Here is a 27,622-nt window from a genome sequence, read left to right as displayed (position 1 = left end):
AGCATCTGCCTAAGGCTCAGGGCATAATCCCGGGGTCCTGGGATTGAGTCCCACATTGGGCTCCCTGCATGGAGCCTGCTTCTCCCTCTGCCTGTGTCTCTGCCTCTCTCTCTCTGTGTCTCTCAGGAATAAATAAATAAAATCTTTTTTAAAAAAAGAATAAGAAACTGATAGTGTAACAATGAGTTTTAAGGGTTGTGGCACCCACAATTTAAGCACTATACGGGGAAAGCAAAAAAGAGAAATCCTTGTAACAGCAAATTCTAAAATTAAGCATTACACAAAAATCAGTTTAGATTACTATGCAGGAGTGGAAAGAACATCCAATAAAAAATAGAGAAGAGGCACCATATATTTGGAGCTATGCCAATTAGCACAATTTCAGTTGTAGATTTAAGCCAAGGATCCTATATATATATATATATAAAGTAAAAAAAATACAATATCGAGTAATTATACCACTAAAAAAAAAAAAAAAACAACCCAATGGACAGAGTAGTAAAATCAGAGCCTGGCTATATTTCACCTTTTTTGAAGGATGCAAAAAGGAAGACAAAAAAAATTAAAAAGAGACATGGGTCGGAGGGTGCGGGGAGTGGTACAAAGTAAAAGGAAATACATCCTGGAGGGCTTCACAAGTTATTGAAGAATCTAGGAGAAATTTTAGGAACTTCACTGGTAACCTACAAAAAGTAAAAAACCTGCTTCTATAAATTGGAAGAAAACATATAAAGGGGGAAATACTGAAATGAGAAGATAACAGAAAAATAAAAATAAAAATAGAATCACAAAATGAAAGACAACAGAATGAGTGAAGAAGATGGGTGTGATGAAGATTTCAGAAAATCTAAAACTGTAAAACAGCAACTGACCCACATTAGAGGCAGTTAAGAGTATAAAGTCTCAAACAACTGAATTACTGAACATGAGGAAGGTGCTAAGAATACAGAAGAAAAATGAAAGGAAATTAAAACAATAAACTAAAATACTAGGTTATTCTACTCAATAACTCCTACAGCAAACTGACTTAGAGATTATCTGGATGTTAAAAATAATGAAAATGGGGCGCCTGGCTGGCTCAGGTGGTTGGTTAATGTGTCTGCCATGGGCTCAGGTCATGACCCCAGGGTCCTAGGGTGGAGCCCACATCAGGCCCGTCTCAGGGAGGAGCCTGCTTCTCCCTCTCCCTCTGCTGCTCCCCATACTCGTGCTCTCTCTACTTCTCTCTCTCAAATAAATAAATAAAATCTTAAAGAAAAAAACAATGAAAATGCTAAAGCTGTACTAAGAAAATTTAGAACATTATGAGTATTTCTTAGACACAGTAAAAAGAAAATGAACAAAGTAAACTTTTAGAATAATAGGAACTAGATAAATAAAAACAATATGTGCCTACAAAAAGCAAGAATATAAATAAGAACTAAATTTAGAAATTAATGGTACATTTAAAAACATAGGACAAATATGTAAGTTCAAGAACCAGTCTCTGAAAAAAAAAAAAAAAAACATGAAATGGCAAGAGTGATCCAAAAAAAGCAGGAAAAAGGAACAAAATATTTAACAATTAGAATAAGAAATAAAATAATGGTAGAAACTTACGACAATGTGCCACAAACTACATTGAATGATTCACAATCAATGATATCAACTTACCACGTAAATATCATTTGTATTCTAACTTTCAGGTGAGTAAATGAGTCAGGGAGCATTAAGAGACTTGTCCAAACCACAAAACAACGAAGCGATAATGCGAGTCTGTAGTCTGCAGTCTCAACAATGAGGAAGACAAACACCAAGCCAGAGAAAAAAAATTTTTGTAAATTATGAGAGATACTAGGTGCCACTCTAGTGAAAAACTAGTCTTTAATGGACAGGATCCATTTCTAAGAAAATGTAAATCATCAAAGTGTAGGAAAAATTCCCCACGGAGAATTCATCTGAATCAATATAAAAATCTCTATCCCAAAAGCTCTGCATCCATGTATTTTTAAAAGTAAGTTCCAGAATACTGGTGGATCATACCTACCCTACTTATTTTCCAGAAGACAGAAAAAGATGAAAAACTGCTCAATCTGTATTAGGCCAAATCAGGAGCTGATGTGGCAGACCAAAGATGAGCAGCACGTAAAGGAAAATAAAGTAACTTACCTATGAATAGAAAAATTCACAAATCTGTAGATTTGTCTATAGAAAAATCTACAAATAAAACTTTAGAAATGGAATCTCCCGGCGCATCTACCGCTGAGACAGCAGGACAAGGCTTGCGCACGTGGTACCCAACCCTCTGCCTCCCTGACGACCTGGTCACCAGGATCAGTGATGATGCTCAGACGCGTGCACCTGGGGGAGCTGCCCCGCCCCCGCCAGGTGCGCCCCTGGGCAGGGCTTTAAGGAGCGTGAAGGCCGCTCCGGCAGGTGGCAGGTGCGTGCTCTGCAGGTGAAAGCCTCACGGCACCTGGGAAACTGGGCGCGGACCAGCGGGGTCGGCGCTCAGGCCCCACCCCCGTCCCGTCAGCGCAGGAAACGCCACCCTTAGTGGGTCCGTGGGGCGGAAAGTGCATTTTTGGCTTGAAATGTAATTCCAACCACCGAAATGTTTACAGGTGCAGCGGCTGTGAAGTGTGCTTTGGGGTTTGATTCTACACCTGTGCAAAGGGTCCCGGTCGATGAGCGTTTGCAAGAATTCAAGAGCCGGAGGCGGGCGGCGGGCGGAGGAGGGGGCACCCCGGGCAGCCCACCCCGGCAGCTCCCCAGCCCTGCACCCCCGGATCCGCCGGATGTAAACGGGGACCGGGGAGGAAGGCGGACTGAAGGAAGAAGACCCGGGGGGAGGGGCGGGGGGAGCCCCATCCCTGGGCGGGCTCCGGGTGGAGGGGGCTGAGCCCCGATCCCTGGGCAGGCTCCGGGTGGAGGGGGCTGAGCCCCGATCCCTGGGCGGGCTCCGGGCGGAGGGGGCTGAGCCCCGATCCCTGGGCGGGCTCCGGGTGGAGGGGGCTGAGCCCCGATCCCTGGGCGGGCTCCGGGCGCAGGGGGCTGAGCCCCGATCCCTGGGCGGGCTCCGGGCGGAGGGGGCTGAGCCCCGATCCCTGGGGGGGGCTCCGGGCGGAGGGGGCTGAGCCCCGATCCCTGGGCGGGCTCCGGGCGGAGGGGGCTGAGCCCCGATCCCTGGGCGGGCTCCGGGCGGAGGGGGCTGAGCCCCGATCCCTGGGGGGGTGTTCCTCCTTTCTAATGGCTGAGTAGTATTCCATTGTATACATAGACCACAGCTTCTTTATCCATCATCTGTTGATGGACACCAAGGCTCCTTGCACAGTGTGGCTATTGTGGACATTGCTGCCATAAACGTTGGGATGCAGGTGTCTCGGGGGATGGGGGGTTTGAATATTTTTTAATTGGAGTTCAATTTGCCAACATATAGCATAACACCCAGTGTTCATCCCATCAAGCGTCCCCCTCAGTGCCCATCAGCCAGTCATCCTAAAATGGCAGAAGTTAATACCTTCTAAAATATGACCACCATACACCCAGAACCAAGTGGTATACTGTGCTGGTTCATTCTGTGAGATTATATTCTCTCCTCATTCCCATTCTGCCCCCCTCTTTTATCTCCTTTATGTTATGTTGGGCAGTGTTGGGGCTCTCTACAAGTATTTCTCATTTATATAAATTTGGGACTGAGCATCTTCTAACATACAGAAGAACTTAATATACTCAGAAGCAAGAGGATCACCCTCTAGGACCCCTCAGGTAGACTACATTCTCACTCCACTACAACTTGGTCACCACCACCATCTCCCAGTACCCGCCTTTTTAAATTTTTTTCTTTTTCCTCTTTCTTTTTTTCTTTTTTTTCTTTTTTGTTTTTCTTCTTCTTTGGGATTTTTGGCCTTTTATTTTTTACTACTTTGCTTTAAGATTTCTTTTTCACTTTAGTGGTCCTTTTTTTTTAATTTTGTTCTGATCTTCTTTTTCATTTTCTGGCCTCTGACCTCTTTGGAATCATCTAGGGCAGATTTTACTTAGGTCGTGGCTGATATTTTTGACTCAGCCCACTCATACAGCCACTCTGCACTGAGCAAAAATGACTAGAAGGAGGAACTCACCACAAAAGAAAGAACTGGAAACTACTCTCTGCCACAGAGTTACAGAATATGGATTACAATTTGATGTCAGAAAGCCAATTCAGAAGCACAATTATAAAGCTACTGGTGGCTCTGGAATAAAGCATAAAGGATTCAAGAGATTTCATGACTGTAGAATTGAGATCTAATCAGGACAAAATTAACAATCAATTAAATGAGGTACAACTGGATGTCCTAACGACGAGGGTTAATGAGGTGGAAAAGAGTGACATAGAAGACAAGTTGATGGTAAGGAAGGAAGCTGAGGAAAAAGAACAATTAAGAGACCATGAGGAAATAATGTCAGCCTCAGAAGGAAAAAACTATGTATAATTGGGGTTCCAGAGGGCGCCGAGAGGGACAGAGGACCAGACAGCATATTTGAACAAATCATAGCTAATTTGGGGAGTGAAACAGGCATTCAGACCCAGGAGATAGATAGGTCCCCCCCCTAAAATCAATAAAAACCATTCAACACCTCGACATTTAATAGCAAAACTTGCAAATTCCAAAGTTAAAGAGAAAATCCTTAAAGCAATAGGAGACAAGAGATTCTTAACTTACGGGGAGAAATATCAGATTAATAGCAGACCTCTCCACAGAGACATGGCACGCCAGAAAGGGCTGGCAGGATGTATTCAGGGTCCTAAATGAGAAGAACATGCAGTCAAGAATACTTTATCCAGCAAGGCTCTCATTCAGAATAGAAGGAGAGATGAAGAGCTTCCAAGATAGGCAGAAACTGAAAGAATATGTGACCATGAAGCCAGCTCTGCAAGAAATATTAAGGGGGCCCCCTGTAAGAGGAAGCCCAAGAAACAATCCACAAAAACAGGGACTGAATAGGTATCATGATGACACTAAATTCATATCTTTCAATAGTTACTCTGAACGTGAATGAGCTAAATGATCCCATCAAAAGACACAGGGTATTGGACTGGATAAAAAGCAAGACCCATCTATTTGCTGTCTACAAGAGACTCGTTTTAGACCTAAGAACACCTCTGCCTGAAAATGAAAGGTTGGAGAACCATTTACCATTCAAAAGGTCCTCAAAAGAAAGCAGGGGTAACAATCCTCATATCAGATAAATTAAAGTTTATCCCAAAGACTGTAGTAAGAGATGAAGAGGGACACTATATCATACTTAAAGGATCTATCCAACAAGAAGACCTAATAATCATGAATATTTATGCCCCTAATGTGGGAGCTGCCAAGTATATTGATTAATTAATAACCAAAGTAAAGAGATACTTAGATAATAATACGGTAATATTAGGAGACTTCAACATGGCACTTTCTGCAAATGACAGATTTTCTAAGCACAACATCTCCAAAGAAACAAGAACTTTAAATGACACACTGGACCAGATAGATTTCACAGATATTTACAGAATTTTACATCTAAACGCAACTGAATACACATTCTTCTCAAGCGCACATGGAACTTTCTCCAGAATAGACCACATACTCGGTCACAAATCAGGTCTCAACCGATACCAAAAGATTGGAATGTCCCCTGCATATTTTCAGACCACAATGCTTTGAAACTAGAACTCAATAACAAGAAGAAATTTGGAAGAAACTCAAACACATGGAGGTTAAAGAGCATCCAACTAAAAGATGAATGGGGGCAGCCCAGGTGGCTCAGCGGTTTAGCGCTGCCTTCAGCCCAGGGTGTGATCCTGGAGACCCAGGATCGAGTCCCACCTCGGGCTCCCTGCATGAAGCCTGCTTCTCACTCTGCCTGTGTCTCTGCCTCTCTCTCTCTCTGTGTCTCTCATGAATAAATAAATAAAATCTTTAAAAAAATAAAAGTAAAATAAAAGATGAATGGGTCAACCAGGAAATTAGAGAAGAATTAAAAAAGATTCACGGAAACTAATGAAAATGAAGATACAACCATTCAAAACCTTAGAGATACAGCAAAAAAAAAGTCCTAAGAGGGAAACACATCACAATACAAGCCTCCCTCAAAAAATTGCAAAAACTCAAATACACAAGCTAACCTCACACCTAAAGGAACTAGAGAAAGAATAGCAAATAAAACCTACACCAGGCAGAAGGGGGATAATAAAGATTTGAGCAGAACTCAATGAAATAGAGACCAGAAGAATTGTGGAACAGATCAACAAAACCAGAACCAAAGCTGGTTCTTTGAAAGAATTAATAAGATAGATAAACCACTAGCCAGCCTTAATAAAAAAGAGAAAACACTCAAATTAATAAAGTCATGAATGAAGGAGGAGAGATCACAACCATAACCAAGGAAATACAAATGATTTTAAAAACGTATTATGAGCAGCTATATGCCAACAAGTTAGGCAATCTAGAAGAATTGATGCATTTCTGGAAAACCACAAATTACCAAAATTGGAACAGGAAGAAATAGAAGACCTGAACAGGCCAATAACCAGGGAGGAAATTGACGCAGTCATCAAAAACCTCCCATGACACAGAAGTCCAGGGCCAGATGGCTTCCCAGGGGAATTCTATCAAACATTTAAAGAAGAAATAATACCTATTCTAATAAAGCTGATAGAAATGGAGGGAATACTTCCAAACTCATTTTATGAGGCCAGCATCACCTTGATTCCAAAACCAGACAAAGACCCCACCAAAAAAGAGAATTATAGACCAATATTCCTGATGAACACAGACGCAAAAATTCTCAACAAGATACTAGCCAGTAGGATCCAACAGTACATTAAGAAGATTTTTCACCACGACCAAGTGGGATTTATCCCTGGGATGCAAGGTTGGTTCAACACTCATAAAGCAATCAATGTGATTGATCATATCAACAAGAGAAAAAACAAGAACCATATGATCAGAGAAAGCATTTGACAAAATACAGCATCCATTCCCGATCAAAACTCTTTGGAGTGTAGGGAGAGAGAGAACATCCCTCAATATCTTAAAAGACATCTACAAAAAGCCCACAGCAAATACCATTCTCAATGGGGAAACACTGGGAGCCTTTCCCCTAAGATCAGGAACAAGACAGGGATGTCCACTCTCACCACTGCTATTCAACCTAGTACTAGAAGTCCTGGCCTCAGCAATCAGGCAACAAAGAGAAATAAAAGGCATTTAAATTGTCAAAGAAGAAGTCAAACTCTCCCTCTTTGCAGATGACATGAGAATGTACTCAGAAAACCCAAAAGCCTCCACCCCAAGATTGCTAGAACTCATACAGCAATTCGGCAGTGTGGCAGGATACAAAATCAATGCCCAGAAATCAGTGGCATTTCTATACACTAGCAATGAGACTGAAGAAAGAGGAATTAAGGAGTCAATCCCATTTACAACTGCACCCAAAATCATAAGATACCTAGGAATAAACCTAACCAAAGAGGTAAAGGATCTATACCCTAAAAACTACAGAACATTTCTCAAAGAAATTGAGGAAGACACAAAGAGATGGAAAAATATTCCATGCTCATGGACTGGAAGAATTAATATTGTGAAAATGTCTATGCTACCCAGGGCAATTTACTGTTCAATGCAATCCCTATCAAAATACCATGGCCTCTCTTCAGAGAGTTGGAACAAATTATCTTAAGATTTGTGTAGAATCAGGGCACTGCCTTCAGTCCAGGGCATGATCCCAGAAACCCGGGATCAAGTCCCACGTTGGGCTCCCTGTATGGAGCCTTTTACTCCCTCTGCCTGTGTCTCTGCCTCTCTCTCTCTTCTCTCTCTCTCTCTCTCGCTCTCTGAATAAATAAATAAAATCTTAAAAAAAAAAAAAGATTTGTGTAGAATCAGAAAAGACCCCGAATAGCCAGGGGAATATTGAAAAAGAAAACCAGAGCCAGGGGCCTCACAATGCCAGATTTCAAACTGTATTTCAAAGCTATGATCATCAAGAGAGTGTGGTACTGGAACAAAAACAGACACAGAGATCAATGGAAAAGAATAGAGAACCCAGAAGTGACTCCTCAACTCTATGGTCAACTAATATTCGACAAAGCAGGAAAGACCATCTACTGGAAAGGAAAATCTCTTCAATAAATGGTGCTGGGAAAACTGGACAGCCACATGCAGAAGAATGAAAGTGGACCATTCTCTTATACCAGACCCAAAGATAAACTCAAAATGGATGAAAGATCTAAATGTGAGACAAGAAGCCATCAAACTCCTAGAGGAGAACACAGGCTCCTTTTTGAACTTGGCCACAGCAACTTCTTGCAAGATCCACCTATGAAGGCAAGGGAAACAAAAGCAAAAATGAACTATTCGGACCAAATCAGGATAAAAAGCTTCTGCACAGCAAAGGAAACCATCAACAAAACTAAAAGACAACCTACAGATGGGAGAAGATATTTGCAAATGACGTATCAGATAAAGGGCTAGTATCCAAGATCTATAAAGAACTTATTAATCTCAACAGCAAAGAAACAAACAATCCAATCATGAAATGGGCAAAAGACAGGAACAGAAATCTCACAGAGGAAGACATACACGTGGTCAAGAAGCACATGAGAAAATGCTCTGCATCACTTGCCATCAGGGAAATACACATCACAACCACAATGAGATACCACCTCACACCAGTGAGAATGGGGAACATTAACACCACGGGAAACAACAGATGTTGGAGAGAATGTAGAGAAAAGGGAACCCTCTTGCATTGTTGGCAGGAATGTGAACTGGTGCAGCCACTCTGGGAAACAGCGTGGAGGTTCCTCAAAGAGTTAAAAATAGACCTGCCCTACGACCCAGCAATTGCACTGCTGGGGATTTACCCCAAAGATACAGATGCAGTGAAATGCCGGGACACCTGCACCCCGATGTTTATAGCAGCAATGTCCACAACAGCCACACTGTGGAAGGAGCCTCGGTGTCCATCGACAGACGATGGATAGAGAAGCTGTGGTCTATGTATACAATGAAATATTCCTCAGCCATTAGAAAGGACAAACACCCACCATTTGCTTCGACGTGGATGGAACTGGAGGGTATGATGCTAAGTGAAGTAAGTCAATCGGAGAAGGACAAACATTATATGATTTCACTCATAAGGGGAATATAATAAATAGTGAAAGGGATTATAAAGGAAAGGAGAGAAAATGGGTGGGAAAAATTAGAGAGGGAGACAAACCATGAGAGACTCCTACCTCTGGGAAACGAACAAGGGGTAGTGTAAGGGGAGGCAGGCAGGGGAATGGGGTGACTGGGTGATGGGCACTGAGGGTGGCACTTGATGGGATGAGCACTGGGTGTTGTTATACTATATGTTGGCAAATAGAACTTCAATAAAAATAAATGAATAAAAAATAAAGATCTTATCTCCAAATATGGTCATATTCTAAGCTTCAGAGAATTAGGACTTCAACATATGAATTTGGATGGGGTGTGTAACAGAAGAGTACCATAGTACATTAAAGGAGCACTGTACTTCACTTAGACTTATTACTTGTCATAACTAAGGAATTATTCGAGAACAGGCAGTGTAACATCATGGTTAAAGTCATGGAGTTTTTAAATCACAAATAAGTTCAAATTCTAACTTCCCTTTTACTAGTTGAGAAAGCTGAAACATGTTATTTAAGTTTGTTTCAGTTTCTTGATCTGAAAATAACAAACATTTCTGAAGACTTGATTTACAAAGTGTTTAAAGCATTTAGAATTTGAATTTAAAAAGACGTGGCTAATAAACCGTGGCTATTCTTTTTTAAAACCAAAAAAAAAAAAAAAATTAAAAAAGAACATCACCAAGCCTTCACCAGGGAATTGTGTGTAGTAACTATTTCAAGCATAAATCCTTACACATATCTACAAAAAAAATTTTTAACAAAAGCTATGCCCATGGGAACAACAAAAACTTTCTCATTAGAAATTTAGAAAGTATTTATTTGTAGGTTGGAAGCTTTATTCAAATTCAATGATTAATATCTTCCCCATTATGTTATATTTTATTTTTCTCATAAAATAAGGAAAATACAAAGATTATTTTCTCCATATTCCATATAGGCAATGCTAAACTCCTTCCAGTGTACTTTGTGCAAACATTGTGGAGCCTCACGGATGAGGTGGTTCTCAACTAAGTGACTAGAAGGGGAAGAAGGCTGTGTAGAAAGGTCGAAAATTGTCACTATTCATACTTTGAGAAAAATGCCACAGAGTATTCTAAAATGTCCTCTGCCCTCAAACTGAGAGGAAAGAACCCTCTAAAGTTAGAAATATGATAGTAATAACTGCCATCACCATCATATCATTTTCATTCGCAAGATTAAATAATTTATTATGATTTTGTATATGGCTTACTACTATCTCCTGCCTTACGCGGGCAAGGACCATAAAGGATAAACACATACAATTTGAAATACGACAAAACAACCACCATGACATACTTCTGTGTAATGTCTCGAATCCCTAAGAATTCAACTTAAAATAGTTATTGGACAAGTGCACAAACACATATGATCAAAGTTGCTCGACTACTGTATAACAATCAAAAACTATAAAAAAGCCTTAATATCCAATAATAGAAAAATGTTTAAATATAATCATACCCATAACATTAAGAGAGGTTTAGTAGATGTGTTCCAATTACCTTCTGCTGCTGTGTAAAAAAAAAAAAAAAAAAAAAATCCCCAAATTTAATGGCTCAAGAGAACAAAACATCTACTTTCCTCATAAATCTGCAATTTGTGCAGGGTTTGGTAAGGACTTCTTGTGTCTCTGCTACTCAACGTCAGCTGGGGCAGCTCTAAGGCTGGGGCCTGAATGATCAAGTATCTGGTGACTCACACTGGGACGTCTCTCTCTCCGTCTCTCTCCCCTTCATGTCTATCTGTCTCAGATCCTGCCCCTCTGTTATTCCACATGGTCTCTCTAGTATGAATTTTTCAGGATAGCCAGACTTTTTAACATTTTAGGGCTCCCAAAGGAGGTATATTTTCCAAACCAGAAAGAGCCAAGTAGAAGCTGTAGTCACCTTTTACAATCTATTCCCAGAATAATTATAGTATCCTTCTGCCAACAAGTCACTAAGGCGGTCAGTCATATTCAAAAGGGAGAAGAAGTAAACTCCAACTCTGGATAAGATGGGATGGGAATATCGACAAATTCAAAAATGTGCTTTAAAACATCTACATGATGTATATTTACCGACCTTTTAAAAAATCTTTATATATTATGAGTACAAACCTTATAAAACGTATATATGTGTTAATCACTTGATATATTTATAGATATATATATAAATGTGAAAGTAAACCAAATATAATCTCAAGGTTATGCACCAAAGTATTAGCAATCTTTTAATGTGGATAAATGAGTCAAGTGGCAAATCCATTTATTTTGGTTGTTCTGTAGTCTTTCAGTAATTTCAGCAAACATACACTACTGTACGATTTAGAAGCAATATACAAATAATCATTTGTGCTCTGGTGGAGCACTGAGGAGACATTCTTTCTCAGAAAAAGACGTTTTGTACATGAAGAAGAACCACTAAGGTGCTTAGCAAGTCTCTGAAAGGTGGGTTCAGAGTTCTCCTTCTTCATTTTTATTGTGGATGTTCTGCTTAACCTTTAACCCCTTAAAAATAAGCCAGCTCTTCTCAATGAATGATCTGCATGACAAATATTCCCCACAGGGCACAGAGCTTCAAGGAACACAGAAAACTTTAAGCAGTGACACATCCTCAATATACTTCAAGAGAAATAGAGAAAAGAAGTAACAAAAGAAACAGGAGTTAAAAATATAAAAATATCATTTAAATATAAAAATTTTAAAAGGAGAGAAATAGTTAGATATTCTTATATGATTAACTGGACTCTCTGCTCTTATTTCTTCCAAATTTAATTTCTTGAAGAGCACCAACATTTCTGGTGGAGAAGGGACAAAGCATTACTTATAAGTGATTAGATACCTTTCCAGTAAACATAACACATGGTGATTTTCCCAGTGCCGAGGACACATGCCATTTCCTTGGGATTTATTCCAGAAGATGAACCTGTTCAGAACCAATCTGTGAGCCTCAGGCCAGTCCTAGGCAGAACGGAGCAGTTGGCAACGTTTCTTGTAGGTGTCCTCCCCAGCTTCCTTGAGGGTACTTTTTCACCTTGGTCCCTCCTTGTCTGACCCCACAGCCCACCGACCACATGTATCCTTAGAGCCCAGGGTCTTCCCCTGCACTGGATGTTCTTAATCTGTTGGCCCAGAAAAATTCCCTAGTTTGGGATCTTCCCAAACTCAATTCTTCATCCCTATCACCTCCAGCAAGCATTAGTTGTCTTATGAGTCAGTTCCCTCAGGGTCTTTTTCTTTACTTAGTGACATCCAAAGGTAAAAATAAACTCACATCTGTGGTGAATGAGGGGAATTCTTGAACTCTTAACATTTTCATACATTCAACCAGTGTTCAAATCCCACCTACTTTCCATGTTTATAATTGAAGACACAGAGTTGAAAGAACTTGGCAGGCAAACATAATTACATTGTAATTAAAGTACAATTAAAAGATAATTATTAATATAGATTTATGAGAAAACGGAATGGCTATGCCATTTTAGGAGGGATTGTAAAGGTTTCATGCAGAAAATACTTGAGCTGAGACTGGAAGGATGATTTCTTTTATCTTTTATATTATATTTCAGTAGTTTTGAAATTCCCAAGGAAGAATGAAATGGACAAGGATATTTAAGAGAAACTAGTTATTCATCATGACTGACAGATGTTTAGCTTGAAATGGAAATGATGTCAAGTCTTAAAGGAAGATTGGATCAGGAGGCTTGGAGGTTCTAAGAACTGAAGAGTTCAATCAGTTTTTATTTAAAATTTATTTATTATTTGCCTAATACACTCTGAGCTTGCACTGCTAAGCACTGGGGAAAAAGTACGGACGCCCAAGGGATTTATAGTCCAATAGGAGAATAAACATACAATTCGGTGCCAAGATGAAAATACATTTGAAGTATAAATTGAAGAATAAATAGAGAGTTCTTATTCTACCTAGAGAAGGATGAATAGGATAGTTGTTTAAAGATGGAAAGAAGCCACGATGTCCTTCAACAGATGATGGATAAGGAGATCTGGTCTATAGATACAATGGAATATTCCTCAGCCATCAGAAAGGATGAATATCCACCATTTACATCGATGTGGATGGACCTGGAGGGTATGATGCTGAGTGAAGTCAGTCAGTCAGAGAAGGACAATCATCATATGGTCTCACTCATACAGGGAACATAAGAAATAATGAAAGAGATTATAAGGGAAAGGAGGGGAACTGAGTGGAGAAAAAATAGAGAGGAAGACAACCATGAGCGACTCCTAACTTTGGGCAACAAAGGGTTGCAGAAAGAGAGGGTGGAGGCATGGGGTAACTGGGTGATGGGCACTGAGGAGGGCACATGATGGGATGAGCACTGGGTGTCATCCTATAGGTCGGCAAATTGAATTTCAATAAATAAATTTTAAAATAAAATTAAAATAAAGATGGAAATATCCAAAGGACAGTAGTTTCTATTTGTAAATTTCGTGTCTCTGCAGGCAGGGATTTTAAGGAGGAAATCTATAGCTGAGATTTCTGGCAGCCTGGTGGGAGAATTATTTGAGGTTAGAATCTTTTTACATTGTACCACAAAGATTTAAAGGGTCATTATACTACCTGCCCCTGATGCAGCCACTCTAAAATCTTACTAAAGTATTAAAGGAAAAGTGTGATAGCTAAAGCTACTAGTATTTACTATGTGGTAGGTAAGATTCAGAAAGCTATACCCTCATAGGACTATTATTATAGTCCTGAGGAACTGAGAGGTTAAGTATTTTGTCCAAGTTCACACAGCTAGTAAGTAGCTGAGTCCGTATTCCATCCCAGACAGTTTGGTCCCCAAACCATGATATAGCGACATTGCCTCCCAACTCATCAGATTGGGACCAGTCAAGGTATTTCCAGATCCAAAGAAGAGTTTCCAGATCCTATAATTTTTATGGGACTGCACTGAAATTGTTTACTGGTCACCCATTTGTGAACCTCTGAAGGTAGGCAGGAAAATCCGTCACAATCCTCATTAAGGACTTCAACTGAGAAATAATAGGTAATTGCTAATTTGCTTTCCAAAAAAAGGATGATTCCTGTTAACTTCAGTTAACTTTGTTTCAGTGAATGGGGTTTGAGCTTTTAGCCTAGATTGCAAGAGACAGTTGAACTCTAAAAGTCGAGGGCTGCCACTCATAATCTTCCATTTTCCCTTTTTCCTTAGTTGGCCCTCAGCTTACTAAGTAAATATTGAAGGAGTAGCTTAGTATTATCATTTTGGTGGGGTGCGAGATAACCAGCCCCCCTGGGAAGACTAGGTATTTCATCTAAGTCCAGCCTCCACCAATGACCACAGCTCATCACTGGACACTGGTTGGCATGGAAATTGAGTGCTTGGTTGACACAGTGACTCAATGAAAGTAAATCTACAACATTGGTCATCGATCCCTGCATCAGGGCTCTGAACCTAGGCTTCTGGCCGAGGGACCCACACCATCTGCCTGAGGCAAACTCAGTTCAGGGAGGGCTCTGAAGCAGAGAAACGGGGAGAGACACCTGTTGTGGGCATTCCTACAACCCCCTTCCCTTTCACCTCTCCTTCTGCTCCTGGGAGGAGGGGCGGGCCCTTGACCTCAGCTCCCAGTGAACACCTACTGCTGGGAAGCACCAAAACCCATGTGTAACTGGAAGAAGTGCACCCCTCTCCTCTCCATTCACCGAAATCCCCAACCCAGGTGCCCCCACAAAACAGCCAGCAAGGCTAAGGGCTGTTACTTGGGTATTTCTGGCTACGGGGAGCAGAGAATTCTTTAACGTTGGCTTTCTTCTCTTGTGATTATAAGAGACGGCATCTGGGGAGCACATGCCCCTTCACGCCACCATTTCTCCAGCTTGAGGGAGAAAGAGGTTTCCTCTCCTCTCCCATATTCCCTCCACGGTCATACTTCATCTCAAAGCAGGACTACTGAACAGCTTACTCTTCTATGGAGGTGCTAAAATTCATGGATGCTGTAGATCAAGCATGCTTTTTTAATGTTTTCCAGTCAATGAGAAGGTGAAAATAGGGAAAAAACATTGAAACACAATTCTAAATTGCAGGGATTTTCCTAAGAGCATATATAGAAACAAAATTTATATTCAAAGGTAAAACTTGAACACCTGGATGGCTCAGTGGTTGAGCGCCTGAGCTGAAGCTCAGGACATGATCCTGGGGTCCTGGGATCGAGCGCTGCATCGGGCTCCCTGCATGGAGCCTGCTTCTCCCTCTGCCTGTGTCTCTGCCTCTCTCTGTGTCTCTCATGAATAAATAAATAAAATCTTTTAAAAAAGAAAGGTAAAACTATTGGCAGAGCCACTATTATCTGTTCTCAGATCACTTAACTTTTTAGACTATTATTTCACTTAAGATGGCAACTTCTTATGATTTTTTTTCCCTAATCTTCCATCCACCCTCAACTTTAGGGCAAGAATTTTGGGCCACACTAATGAGATAGAACTATAAAAGGAATAGTAAAAATTATCACTTTTTTCTTTGGCTTTCTTTCCTGGAAGATTTAAGGAAGTTATTAGCCTGCAAGTTTTCTTAACTTTCCCCTACAAGACTTGCTGCAAATGAGGTAATTGTGATGACAAATACCCTTTTTTACTACTGTGGCCTCACTGCAATAAGAAAGATCCCTTGCCTACTTTTCTGAATGGAAAGGAATTTTCTAATTGGCAAAGCTACTATTGGCTGTGGCACTGCTGAGTATGCCAGGGCTAGAGGCAGGCCATCGCTCCTAGCAATGCAACCTGAATAATACAGTGACTGGCTGAAAAGGCATTTTGGCTAAGGCACACCATTGACACTCCCAAATAGCCAAAGGGGCATGATTTTGATGAATAACACAGTTTAAATTTTACTAACTCCTTTGAAAAATCTTTTGGTTTTCTTCATGCTAAATAGAGACTCTAGCTTTCCAATCAGATTGTGGGAAAATCTGATACATGTATCAGTGGAAATTATGAAAATTTGGGGAAGAAACCAAAGGAATTTAATTTAATTTAATTCCATTAAATTAAATCTTTTTTCCTATAAGTTATTTTTTTAAATGAGTAATTCCTTTTTGAAATTCCCAAACTAGAGGGTATATATTTCAGAGAAAGAAAAGGATAAAAATAATGATCTTAGGAATTCTCCCTAAATCAGAAAACTTAAATCATTATAAACAATGTATGACCACCACTTCAATAGAGTAAAGAATAGAAGATTATTCTCTCTTTGAACAACATCTTTTTATCTTAGATGAAAAAATCACATATGTGTATTTCCAAGCCATACACATGGAGGAGCTCCTAAAGTTGTCTACACCACCGCTCTTCTTCAAAGTTCATATAAGAGCCTAATCAAAGTGACCTATCCTTTCTCCATGCACCTGTCGTACACATTTACTCTATTTTCAACCTTTACTAGTCTCCTATTCTCTCACTGTTCTGTTTATATAAACCTAACTTTCACAAAAAATCACAAGCTCTTTCCACTCAGGAATGTAACTTTGAGAATTCTCACAAAACTTACTACTACCTGCACAATAAGCATTATATTAAATATACTTCATGATTTATTAATCTATTCTTCCCTCTGGTAAAATTCCTTTTTAACAGACTTCATCTCCAAAGTGTTACGATATGATATGAAGATAAATATGTGGCAAGAAAGTACATTCCCAGTCAGAAGACCCTGGGGATAAAATAGTTGCTAATCATCACAGTAATAATTTAGCAAATGCAAGGAAGTAAATGCCCCTTCATTCACTGATGCCTTTAGCATCTGGCTTAATGTCCTCCTCTGACCTCAGATTTTCCAGTAACCTGGCAGGCACCAGTGTCTACATGAATGACCCATCCCAAGCTTAGTAACTTTTTTTAACCTCTCATTTTCCACTCTATTTATTATACATTTGTAAACTACTTCCACGGCCAGGTACTAAAAATTATTATCCCGCATAATTGCCCACTCTGGAAACTTCCAATTCTCTGACCATGACCTCAGACCGTGTCTGCTCTGTCACATCTATTTTCCTAATAAAAATTTTTCAATTCTCTGTTTTCTCCAAGTCCTCACTCCTCTCCTCACCTCCTTTTATATAGACCTTTAGTTATATCACCCACCTGTCTCTTCATCCTCTATCTTGCCAATATTATTGGCTGTCTTGGCCCATTTTTCTTTCTGTCACATCTCTCTGGGAAAAAAAAATCTGGACCAATGCAAAAGTCCTTCTGCATCAGAGCTGCTGAGCATTGCTGTTGAAAAACCCCATAGAATTGTACTATAAATGGCCACAGAACTAGAAATTCATGTTCTTTGATTTTAGTTGGGCCCCGACAGTGGCCAAAAATTCTCTATTTCGTTTTACCGCTGAATCTCCACAGCAGCAATTATTACAATGTGCTGGGTTTCTGTTATTTTGCTTTTCCAGAATTGTATCTTGTCTTCATCTGAGAAATTCTCCTTCGAACCAGAGACTGCACCTGTGCACAGGTACAACCGCTGTGTGTGGGGCAGTCGGGGTGGGCACCAGCCCGGCCTGAGCCGACCTAACTACCCACTCGCCAGCCATCCTTGATTCATACAGAACAATATTAATATAGTTCTCCTGAAGATACTTTTAACCCAAACTGGGGAAGGAGATGGGTAAGAAGGAAAGAGGACGAGGAAAAAAGGAGGAGAACCACAATTACAATTAAAGCAAATAAACATTAACCCCCAGAGTTACCTTCCCTCCAGGAGTCAGGGTGGAAATTTCAATGTGTCTAGAGCTGAGCCAGAGGCTTTCTTGTGTGTGTGTTTTTCACTGAAGTAGAACTAACATACAAGTTAGAGTCGTTTCAGGTATGCGACATCCTGATTCAACAATTCTGTATCACCTCACACCTGTCAGAATGGCTAGGACCAAAATTTAAAAAAAAATAACAAGCGTTGGCAAGGATGCAGAGATAAAGGCGCCCAGCGCCTGGCTGGTGGAAGGCGAGCTGGTGCAGCCGGTGTGGGGAACAGGGTGGAGGGTCCTCAGAAAGTTAAAAATAGAGCTACCCTGTGATCCAGGAACTCCACCACTGGGCATTTACCCGAAGAGCACAAAAGCACCAATTTGAAAAGACGTGTGCAACCCCTTCTTTACTGCAGCATTGTTTACAATAGCCGGGACAGGGAAGTGTCCCTCAGCAAAAAAGATGTGGGAAGATGGGCTGGACCTACGCTGGGCCGGGGGACGTAGGCTGGAAAGACTGCCCTCTGAGGGCTCGCAGCTCTGCCCACACTCGCACCCATCACCCTTCCCACTCAGAGGATCACCTTCATTCCAACTTTAAAGAGACCATATAAGTCTCAAGAGGGACAATCCCTCAAATTCCTGCCATCGCAACTGCACGTTTTCACATCACACATCCCCCCTTCCTCTCTCTCTCTCTCTCTCTCGAAAGCACAAAAGAGCATGTCCCCTTCAAAGACTGATGTTCCTAGTCCTCTTGTCCCAGCCCCCCTGGTCAGCACATCCTGCTCCTTTGGGTATTTTCCTTCTCTACTATGTCCCCAGCCTCTTTTCCAACAGCATTGGACATTTTTTTTTTGCAAGACTTTTTAACTCTTGCCATTCTTAAAAATAATAATGATAATAATAATAATAATAATAATAATAATAATAATAATAGAATAAGTTTCTCCAGCATGTCCCCTCCAAGTACTACCCTACTGTTTTCTTCCCCACATTATGGTCAAATATTTTTCTTCCATTTGACCTCAGGTTCATGAAACTAGATTAATCATAATTGATGATTCATCATGATTAGTAGTCATCACTCCAAGCCTGGTGCCCTACGCTTGATTGATTCCTTACTTTTAACTCCATAGTAAGCTGCTATGGAAGTACCATCCCCGACAAAAGGTAGGTCCTTCAAACAAGCATGCAGCCTTCTCATTCCATCTTCCCATCTTCCTTTTCTTTTTTTTTTCCTTCTGCCTTCCCCTCTTTGAGGTGTCTTCCTCCTTAATCCTACGTTAATCGTTCACGGGCTTTCCTTTTAATATTAATAAAGAAATTCTCTTCTACTTCTAACCTACAATGACTTTTATATACTAATGCGTAATATTATCCAATGTTTCTTCTGGATTTTTGTTTTTGTTTTTGAGCGGTTATATGAATTTTTCCCTTTTTAATCTATTACGGGCTAGTTATATTCATGGATTTTTCTAATATTAAAACTTCCTTATATTCTGGAATAAAACCAAATTGGCTGTAGTGTATTATCTGTTTTAAACGCAATTGGATTTTATTTGCAAGTATTTTTAAAATTTCTTCATATATAGTAATAAGTGAAAAACACATTTTTGCCATGTCTTTATCTTATTTTGGTATCAGGACTGTTTAAGCCTCATAAAAGTAGTTTGGAAGTAGTTTCTCTTTGTTATTTTCTGGAAGAGTTTACATGAAATTGGGATCATCTGATCTTTGTTTACTCATATTAATGATGAAGAATACTGGGACACCCGGGTAGCTCAGCGGTTGAGCGTCTGCATTCAGCCCAGAGCGTGATCCTGGGGTCCCAGGATCTCGAGTCCCACATCGGGCTCCCGGCATGGAGCCTGCTTCTCCCTCTGCCTGTGTCTCTGCCTCTCTCTCTCTCTGTCTCTCTCTCTGTCTCTCATGAATAAATAAATAAAATCTTTTTTAAAAAATAATGAAGAACACAATTTGGAAAAAATTTGTTGGATATGCTCCTAAAAGCACAGACAATAAAAGAAAAAATGGATAAACTGGACTATATCAAAATTAAAAACTTCTTTGCTTCAAAGGACATAATTAAGGGAGTAAAACAGAAACCCAGAGAATAAGAGAAAACATTTGCAAATCATTTATCTGATAAAGGTTTAATATCCAGAACATGAAAATAACTCCTATAATTCAACAACAATAATTAAAAACAAGCTGATTTAAAAATGAGAAAAAGACTTGAATTTTCTAAAGAAAATACATAAATGGCCAATAAGCATATTAAAAGATTCTCAACATCCCTGATCATTAGGAGAATACAAATCAAAACCACAATGAGATACTACCTCAAATACATTTAGATGGCTACCATCAAAAAATTAGAAAACACCAGGTTGTTAGCAAGGATGTGGAGAAACTGGAACCCTTGTGAACTGTTGGTGTGCATATAAAATGGTGCAGCTATTGTGGAAAACAGCATGGTGGTGGTGGCTCCTAAAAAAATTTAAAATAAAGATACGTATTACTCATCAATTCCACTTCAGGGTATATACCCAAAGAACTGAAAGCAAGATCTCAAGCAGATATCTGTATATCTGTGTTCAGAGTAGCATTACTCAATATAGACAAAATGTAAAAGCAACCAAAGTGTCCGTGGACAGATGAATAAACAAAATGTGGTATATACATGAAAGGGAATATATTTCAGCCTTAAAGAGGAAAGAAATCATGACACATACTACAATATGGGTGAACTTTGAGGACATTGTGCCTAAGTAAAATAAGTCAATCACAAAAAGACAAATACTGCCTGATTCCACTTACATGAGGTACTTAGAGTGATCAAATTCATAGAAGCAGAATGTAGAGTGGCAGTTGCCAGGGGCTTGGAAGGAGCAGAGAATGGGGAGATACTTTTTAATGGGCTTTACAGTTTTGCAGTCTGAGGAGTTCCCGAGGTGGACAATGGTGATGGTTGCAAACAAATGTGAATGTACTTAATACCACTGAACTATACACTTAAAAATGGTTAAGATGATAAGTTTTATGTTATGTTTATTTTATCACAATTAAACATATTTTTAATGAAGAATACAGATATTATTCTGTGTACTGATATGGTTTTCCTTTGCTTAAGGAAAGGAAGAAAGACTTTCCGAGTCTTTCTAAGAAAGACTTGGAATTAATTCGTTTAGCTTCTGCCCTACCTCCCACCCATTGCACCCTTAATAGTCACTAATTCTCAGCATGGGTGTTGTGTGACTACCACCAGTACCATCAGCTCCTATCTTCCCAATGCAACTTCCAGGATATATTCTGTGCTGTGGAGCTCTTTGCTATGTTTCATCCATTGATTTGTCTCCAAACACTTCCTTTTATATTTGTTGAAATTTCTTATTCATTGATGTCTTCTGCTCTCATATTTTTTCGCTATACATATTGGAACAGAGGATAGCCAATCCTCATAAGAAATGACTTTACTGCTGCTGACTACTGGAAAGCATCAATCACCAGATTACACCTTACACCAAGCCTTTTAGGATGTGCAATGATTACCTTTAGGTAGTCAGATAAGTAAGTTCAGGTTTCATGTCCTTTTAAATCTAAATCAACTTGAAGGAATCACCAGGAAATTATAATAACTAAAGTTAGCTACTTTGCTATCAATTAATAATGACCATAGAAAGTGTTTTCTAAGTTCTCTTTTGAAAATTTAACTGTGTCTGTGATAAAAATCAGTAAACTATTGGCAGCTACTCTCTAACATACTAGAGTAGACCAAAAAAACCAGTTTAAGCATTAGCCAATCTCTAGGTGGCCTCGGAATGATAATCCACTCAGATATGTATCTTAGAATCAGTTAATACACTGCTGGGTTTTGATAAAAGCATATCAACTTTACATTCTCTTCCACTTGATCATATAATCTGTAAGAAAAACCTTAATGTAAATATTTACTATCTGCTTGGTTGCGAGACATAATATTCTTGGATGGCTGTCTAAAATAATGTGCGATTTATACCCTCTTCCAGGTATACTAGATTTTGTCTTACATCTGGCCATAGCATCAAAGAGGTATACATATAACACATTGCTTTGGCTTCTTAAAAATAATTTTCTGTGTTGTAAGTTCATATCATGATATCTAATTATTTTGTGGAATAATGAAAAGCAACAAAATTCTCTCTATTTACCGTATTATTTAGTTAAGAGTTTGCCCACCACATCACTTAGCACCTAATTGAGGATGACTCATGGTAGAAAGGCCTTCAAGTATGACATTGTCCAAAAGCTTAATTAAGGATCAAATAAAGATGTGCCTTCTCTTCAGCATATGGTTCTCCCGTGATCACTATGAGCTTGGTAGTGGGCTTGTTTCTCTTTTTGTTTTGTTGGAAGGAAGCTCAGAACCACTTTTGTATCTCACTTCCTACCAAAGATGTAGCATCTTTGTAGTACCAATTTTTAAATTAACTGTATCCCTGGTACATCATAATTTCTTATCCTGCTTTTACTTTCACTCATACCCATTCACCACCATTTTTCATCCTACTATAATTTATGTATATATATATATGTGTATATGTATATATATATATATATATATGTGTGTGTGTGTGTGTGTCACCTTTATGCTTTTAGGAAAAAAGGATAATATAACAACAAAAGGATAATAAAACAGGGCAGCCCAGGGGGCTCAGTGGTTTAGCGCTGCCTTCAGCCCAGGGCCTGATCCTGGAGACCCAGAATCGAGTCCCACCTCGGGTTCCCTGCATGGAGCCTGCCTCTCCCTCTGCCTGTGTCTTTGCCTCTCTCTCTCTCTTTCTCTGTGTCTCTCATGAATAAATAAATAAAATATTTTAAAAAAGAAAGGGATAATAAACAAAACAAAGCAAATCACACCATAGGACAAAATGTAAGCAAACAGCTAAACTACTACACCACTTGCTCCACTGTCCTCTTTAACCTTGCACTAGGGTGGCTGTTACAAAAACAGAGACCTAAAAAAGCATTTATCATATATTTGTTCAACTATTTATTCAGAAACTTTCATGATATGCTTACTATGTGTTAGGTGCCATGATCATTGTTGAGCTTGCAAGATGTACAACTCATGGTCCTTAATACCCAAGAAACTCAAACTTCACTAGGAAAAGCAGATGAGTTCAATAGAGCATGGTAAGTGTAACACTAATAACAGAATTTTTTTAATTTATTTATTTACGATAGTTACAGAGAGAGAGAGAGAGAGAGAGGCAGAGACACAGGCAGAGGGAGAAGCAAGCTCCATGCACCAGGAGCCCGATGTGGGATTTGATCCCGGGTCTCCAGGATCGCGCCCTGGGCCAAAGGCAGGTGCCAAACCGCTGTGCCACCCAGGGATCCCAATAACGGAATTTTTAAAGTGACATTTATCTAGTGATATATAACACAAATATTTATGCTACAATTGTCATGTTTTAGTTTGGTAAATTATAAAACTTAAAATGTATCTTAAAGAAAGAAGTAAAGCATGCCTGAAGATGAAGTATAGAAGGACAGCTGAAGCAAAAGAAACCACAAGTAAAAAGACATGGTGCTGGAAGACTATTTGGTATAATCAGGGTCTTATATGGCTGGAAACTCTTGTGTTTGTGTAGGTGTGGGGAACAGGAGCACCATGTGAAGCTGCACAGGTTGTGCATTGTGTAAATCCAGGTAATACCATTTACTTAGGTTGCAATGTGAAAGGTGTCCCAAGGGTGTCTAAAAACTTGCATAACTATATATAATGGTAAGAGGTTGGGGATGGGCGTGGGAGGAAATATGACATCCATAAAGCCTTGTTACCTAGTGTAAGGACACTAAAATCAACTTCATTATAACAGTTCATTCTAGTGGAGGGTATTATGCTGAGTGAAGTAAGTCAATCGGAGAAGGACAAACAGTGTATGGTCTCATTCATTTGGGGAATATAAATAATAGTGAAAGGGAATATAAGGGAAGGGAGAAGAAGTGTGTGGGAAATATCAGAAAGGGAGACAGAACATAAAGACTCCTAATTCTGGGAAACGAACTAGGGGTGGTGGAAGGGGAAGAGGGTGGGGGGTGGGGGTGAATGGGTGACGGGCACTGAAGGGGGCACTTGATGGGATGGGCACTGGGTGTTATTCTGTATGTTGGTAAATTGAACACCAATAAAAAATAAATTTATTATAAAAAAATAAAAGTTCATTCTTTGTAACATTATGCACCTTAATGAAATTTTGCCTACATTTCACTGCTTTGTTCACAGGACAATAATCATATCCATACACAAGCACATGATGTTGATTATATATCATCACCTAATCTGGGTGAGGCTGCAAACTATGGGAGAACTTTTGAACTTTAAAAAACCCTTGATGTAAATGCTTGCTTAGTCAGGGCCAACTTCCCGAAGGTTACTCCCTAAGAGTAAGTCTCATATAGACAGTGTACAGGTAGGTAGTAATTCTGGCACCATATATATTTACAAAATCATGTAACTGTCAGTCATAACTCTCTAAATTAAGACAAAGGTACCTAAAAACCAAGACTAAATATATGTATCCCATGAGATAGAAAATATCCATTTAAATGAAAAGGGCAGAGAAGGGGCAAAAATCTATCCTAGATGAAGCCAAAAGGCTTTAGCACAAATCTGGAGAGAACTAAAGTGGCAGCCACAGCTCTGAGTTTGTCACTGCTGATAATCCTAGTAGACACACCAAAAAAATTGAACTTAACCGTGTTCAAAAAAGGAGCAACATGACTGGGGCTAAAAGATAGTCTGGCCAAATGCAGACAGTTCAATCTCATATGAACATCTCAGGACTGATCTGGATGAATGAGGAGTTTACTGAAGAGTCATGTGGTGTTTCTAGATAAGCAACTAATAAAAGTATTCTTTCATGGTTCCTGCAAGTAATAATTAATCATGAACCACCTTAAAAAACCATGTCAAATATAAATGAGAGATTCTCTGTGAAAAAGTAGGGTTTTTAACTGAGGGGGCTTTAGATTTTTTTTTTTTTTTTTTGATAGTCACAGAGAGAGAGAGGCAGAGACACAGGCAGAGGGAGAAGCAGGCTCCATGCACCAGGAGCCCGATGTGGGATTTGATCCCAGGTCTCCAGGATCACGCCCTGGGCCAAAGGCAGGCGCTAAACCACTGCGCCACCCAGGGATCCCCCTGAGGGGGCTTTAAATTTCATCTATTTCAATCCCTTCTTTTACTTATAAGGAATCAGAGAAGCAAAGGATAAAGTGGCCTCCCTAACAGCAAAGAGAATTGGTAGGAGAGAAGAGTTAGCACTCTTCAATTTACCATGCTGACCTTGAAACCAATGTCTATAACATTCAACCTTTTCTTCCTAAATTTTAAATGCATGCTGAGGTGTAGATCAAATGACATAGGATCAAATGATCTGACTTCTCTCTTAGCAGTCGAGAATCTAAACATCCAAATGAAGGCCTGCTTTCTTTGGAGTTTCTAGATCCATCCTTACAATGTACTTGACCTGCACAGCTCTCTGCTCCTGAATTTTTGACCCTACTCTTGAAAAACCAAACCTAAACATAGTGACTAATATCACAAAGTTAACTCATTCATTCAACAAATGTTTACTCTCCAACTTTTTCAGAGTTTGTTTCCCAATATCCATTTTCCTTTCCTAACAACAATGTAAAATTTTTTGAGGAATGACCTCTTTCCTATTTAATGCAACCTTGGTTAGATTTTAGTTAGCAAACTTTCCTCCCTGGGTGGAGGAGCATGAGACCTCAGGTAGTCCATTCAGATGTTCTTTTCCCTCATTTGTATCTTCAGCATCAAGTCTAAGAGATTGAAAGCAGTTGGAGTCCCATCCTGATCAGCAGCAGCAGCATTCTGATCATTGACAGAGGACCACTGGTGCTCTAGCTTCCAACAGCTCCAAGAATTTCCCAAACTCTTGCCACAATTTTGCTTTTAATAAGCCATAGTTGTTTTTATCTTGTTTGAAAACAAAGCAGGGCAAACTATCTCTCACGTATTCACTATTTTTTATTCTAAATACTAATGATAGAAAAAGAATATAAATTAATTAAAAGGCAGAGCCCCATTCCTCCAACAATTTCCTGTACAGCTGAAAAGGCAAGACATGCATATAAGAAACAAATGCATAATGCAATAGGTCACATATTACCAAATTGGTTGTTCCAAACAATAAGAGTTGTAGGAATCAAGAGAAGAAAAAATGAAATCAGAAAAGGTTAGGTCTTAAAAGATGGGTATACATGCAATAGCAGGAGGGAAAGGAAATGACCGCTTAGATGGGGGCAATCAAATAAACCAAAACTTTGAATCCAGAATGAACAAAGTGTACCATAAGAGCAGTAAAAATTGATCTCCAAAAAGATGATAACCTTTTTAAAAACCAGGCCAGGGGATCCCTGGGTGGCGCAGCGGTTTGGCGCCTGCCTTTGGCCCAGGGCGCGATCCTGGAGACCCGGGATCAAATCCCACGTCGGGCTCCCGGTGCATGGAGCCTGCTTCTCCCTCTGCCTATGTCTCTGCCTCTCTCTCTCTCTCTCTGTATGACTATCATAAATAAATAATAAAAAAAATTAAAAAAAAAAAAAACAGGCCACTTTATTGAAGGCAAGTGAGTAGAAAGAATGAGGACAAACAGCTGTCATGAGCCATGGAATTCACACAGGAAGGTGGTAGTAGGGGAAGCCAGAAAAAAAGAAGCCAAAAAAATAAGTAGAAATGAGAGAACAATGAACAAAGGACATTTGAACTGTAGTTTAAGGCACATCCTGAACTTCCCCGGTCCTCAGTTCCTCATCTTCAGAATAGGGATAATCATGATACCACCTCATAGAGTGTGGTGATGATGAGTTATATATGTAAAACACTTAAAACATAGTTGGACTAGATTAATGAATGATACAAATCCAAGTTTCAAGAACAGTGTGCTCTCTAACTCAAGTCTCCAAGAAATTCAAACCAAGAACAAATGCCACCAAATTTAGTTTTAGTTCATGGTTGACTATCAAGAAAACAATTCTAAGATAAAAGTGAGATCACAACAATTTAATGAGAAAATAAATGGTGAAAACATGGAAGATGTGAGCTTTTTATTAAACAACTTGGTAGGGCAGCCCCGGGCTCATTGGTTTAGCACTGCCTTCAGCCCAGAGGCTGATCCTGGAGACCCAGGGTCGAGTCCCACGTTGGGCTCCCTGCATGGAGCCTGCTTCTGCCTCTGCCTGTGTCTCTGCCTCTCTCTACCTCTCTCTTTCTCTGTTTCTCATGAATGAATAAATAAAATCTTTAAAAAAATAAATAATTTGGTAATGAAATGAAAGTGACAGAAAATATTTTCTTAAGACTTATTTTTTTAGAGAGAGTGTGTGCATGTATGAGTGGGGAAGGGACAGAGGGAGAGAATCTTTAAGCAGACTCCTCACTGAATGAGGAGCCTGATCTGGGGCTCAATCTCAGGGCCCTGAGATCATGACCTGAGCCAAAGCCAAGGGTCAATCAGTCACTTAACCGACTGACCCACCCGAGCACCCTAGAAGACACATACCACAACACTTTGAAGTCAGGGGAGAAGGATCCACAAGGAGGAAGAAGCAAAGATGAGAATGAGATGAGTCTGGGCCTAAAAGATTTTCACTGGAGTCAAAAGGACTCAGTGAAAAGGACACAGAGCAATTCATCTTAGGAAAGTGAATCCTTCCTCCAATCTAGAAGAAAGATAAGCATA

The 27,622-nt window shown here is 39.7% G+C and overlaps 1 protein-coding gene across 1 annotated transcript in view; it reads left to right on the top strand.

Moving 5' to 3' along the window:
* Nucleotides 1-2,593: 2,593 nt before the first annotated feature.
* The window catches only part of LOC121488780 (thymic stromal lymphopoietin), a 60,621-nt gene continuing 35,592 nt past the window's right edge, over nt 2,594-27,622 (top strand). Inside the window, exon 1 of the mRNA XM_041751087.1 lies at nt 2,594-2,779. Within this exon, the coding sequence (XP_041607021.1) occupies nt 2,594-2,779 (186 nt within the window). The remainder of the gene's footprint in view (nt 2,780-27,622) is intronic.

Source organism: Vulpes lagopus, chromosome 4 (assembly GCF_018345385.1).
Source record: "Vulpes lagopus strain Blue_001 chromosome 4, ASM1834538v1, whole genome shotgun sequence".
Lineage (NCBI taxonomy): Eukaryota > Metazoa > Chordata > Mammalia > Carnivora > Canidae > Vulpes > Vulpes lagopus.
Note: the sequence above shows the minus strand (reverse complement) of the source record. Positions and strands in the feature narration are given on the sequence as shown.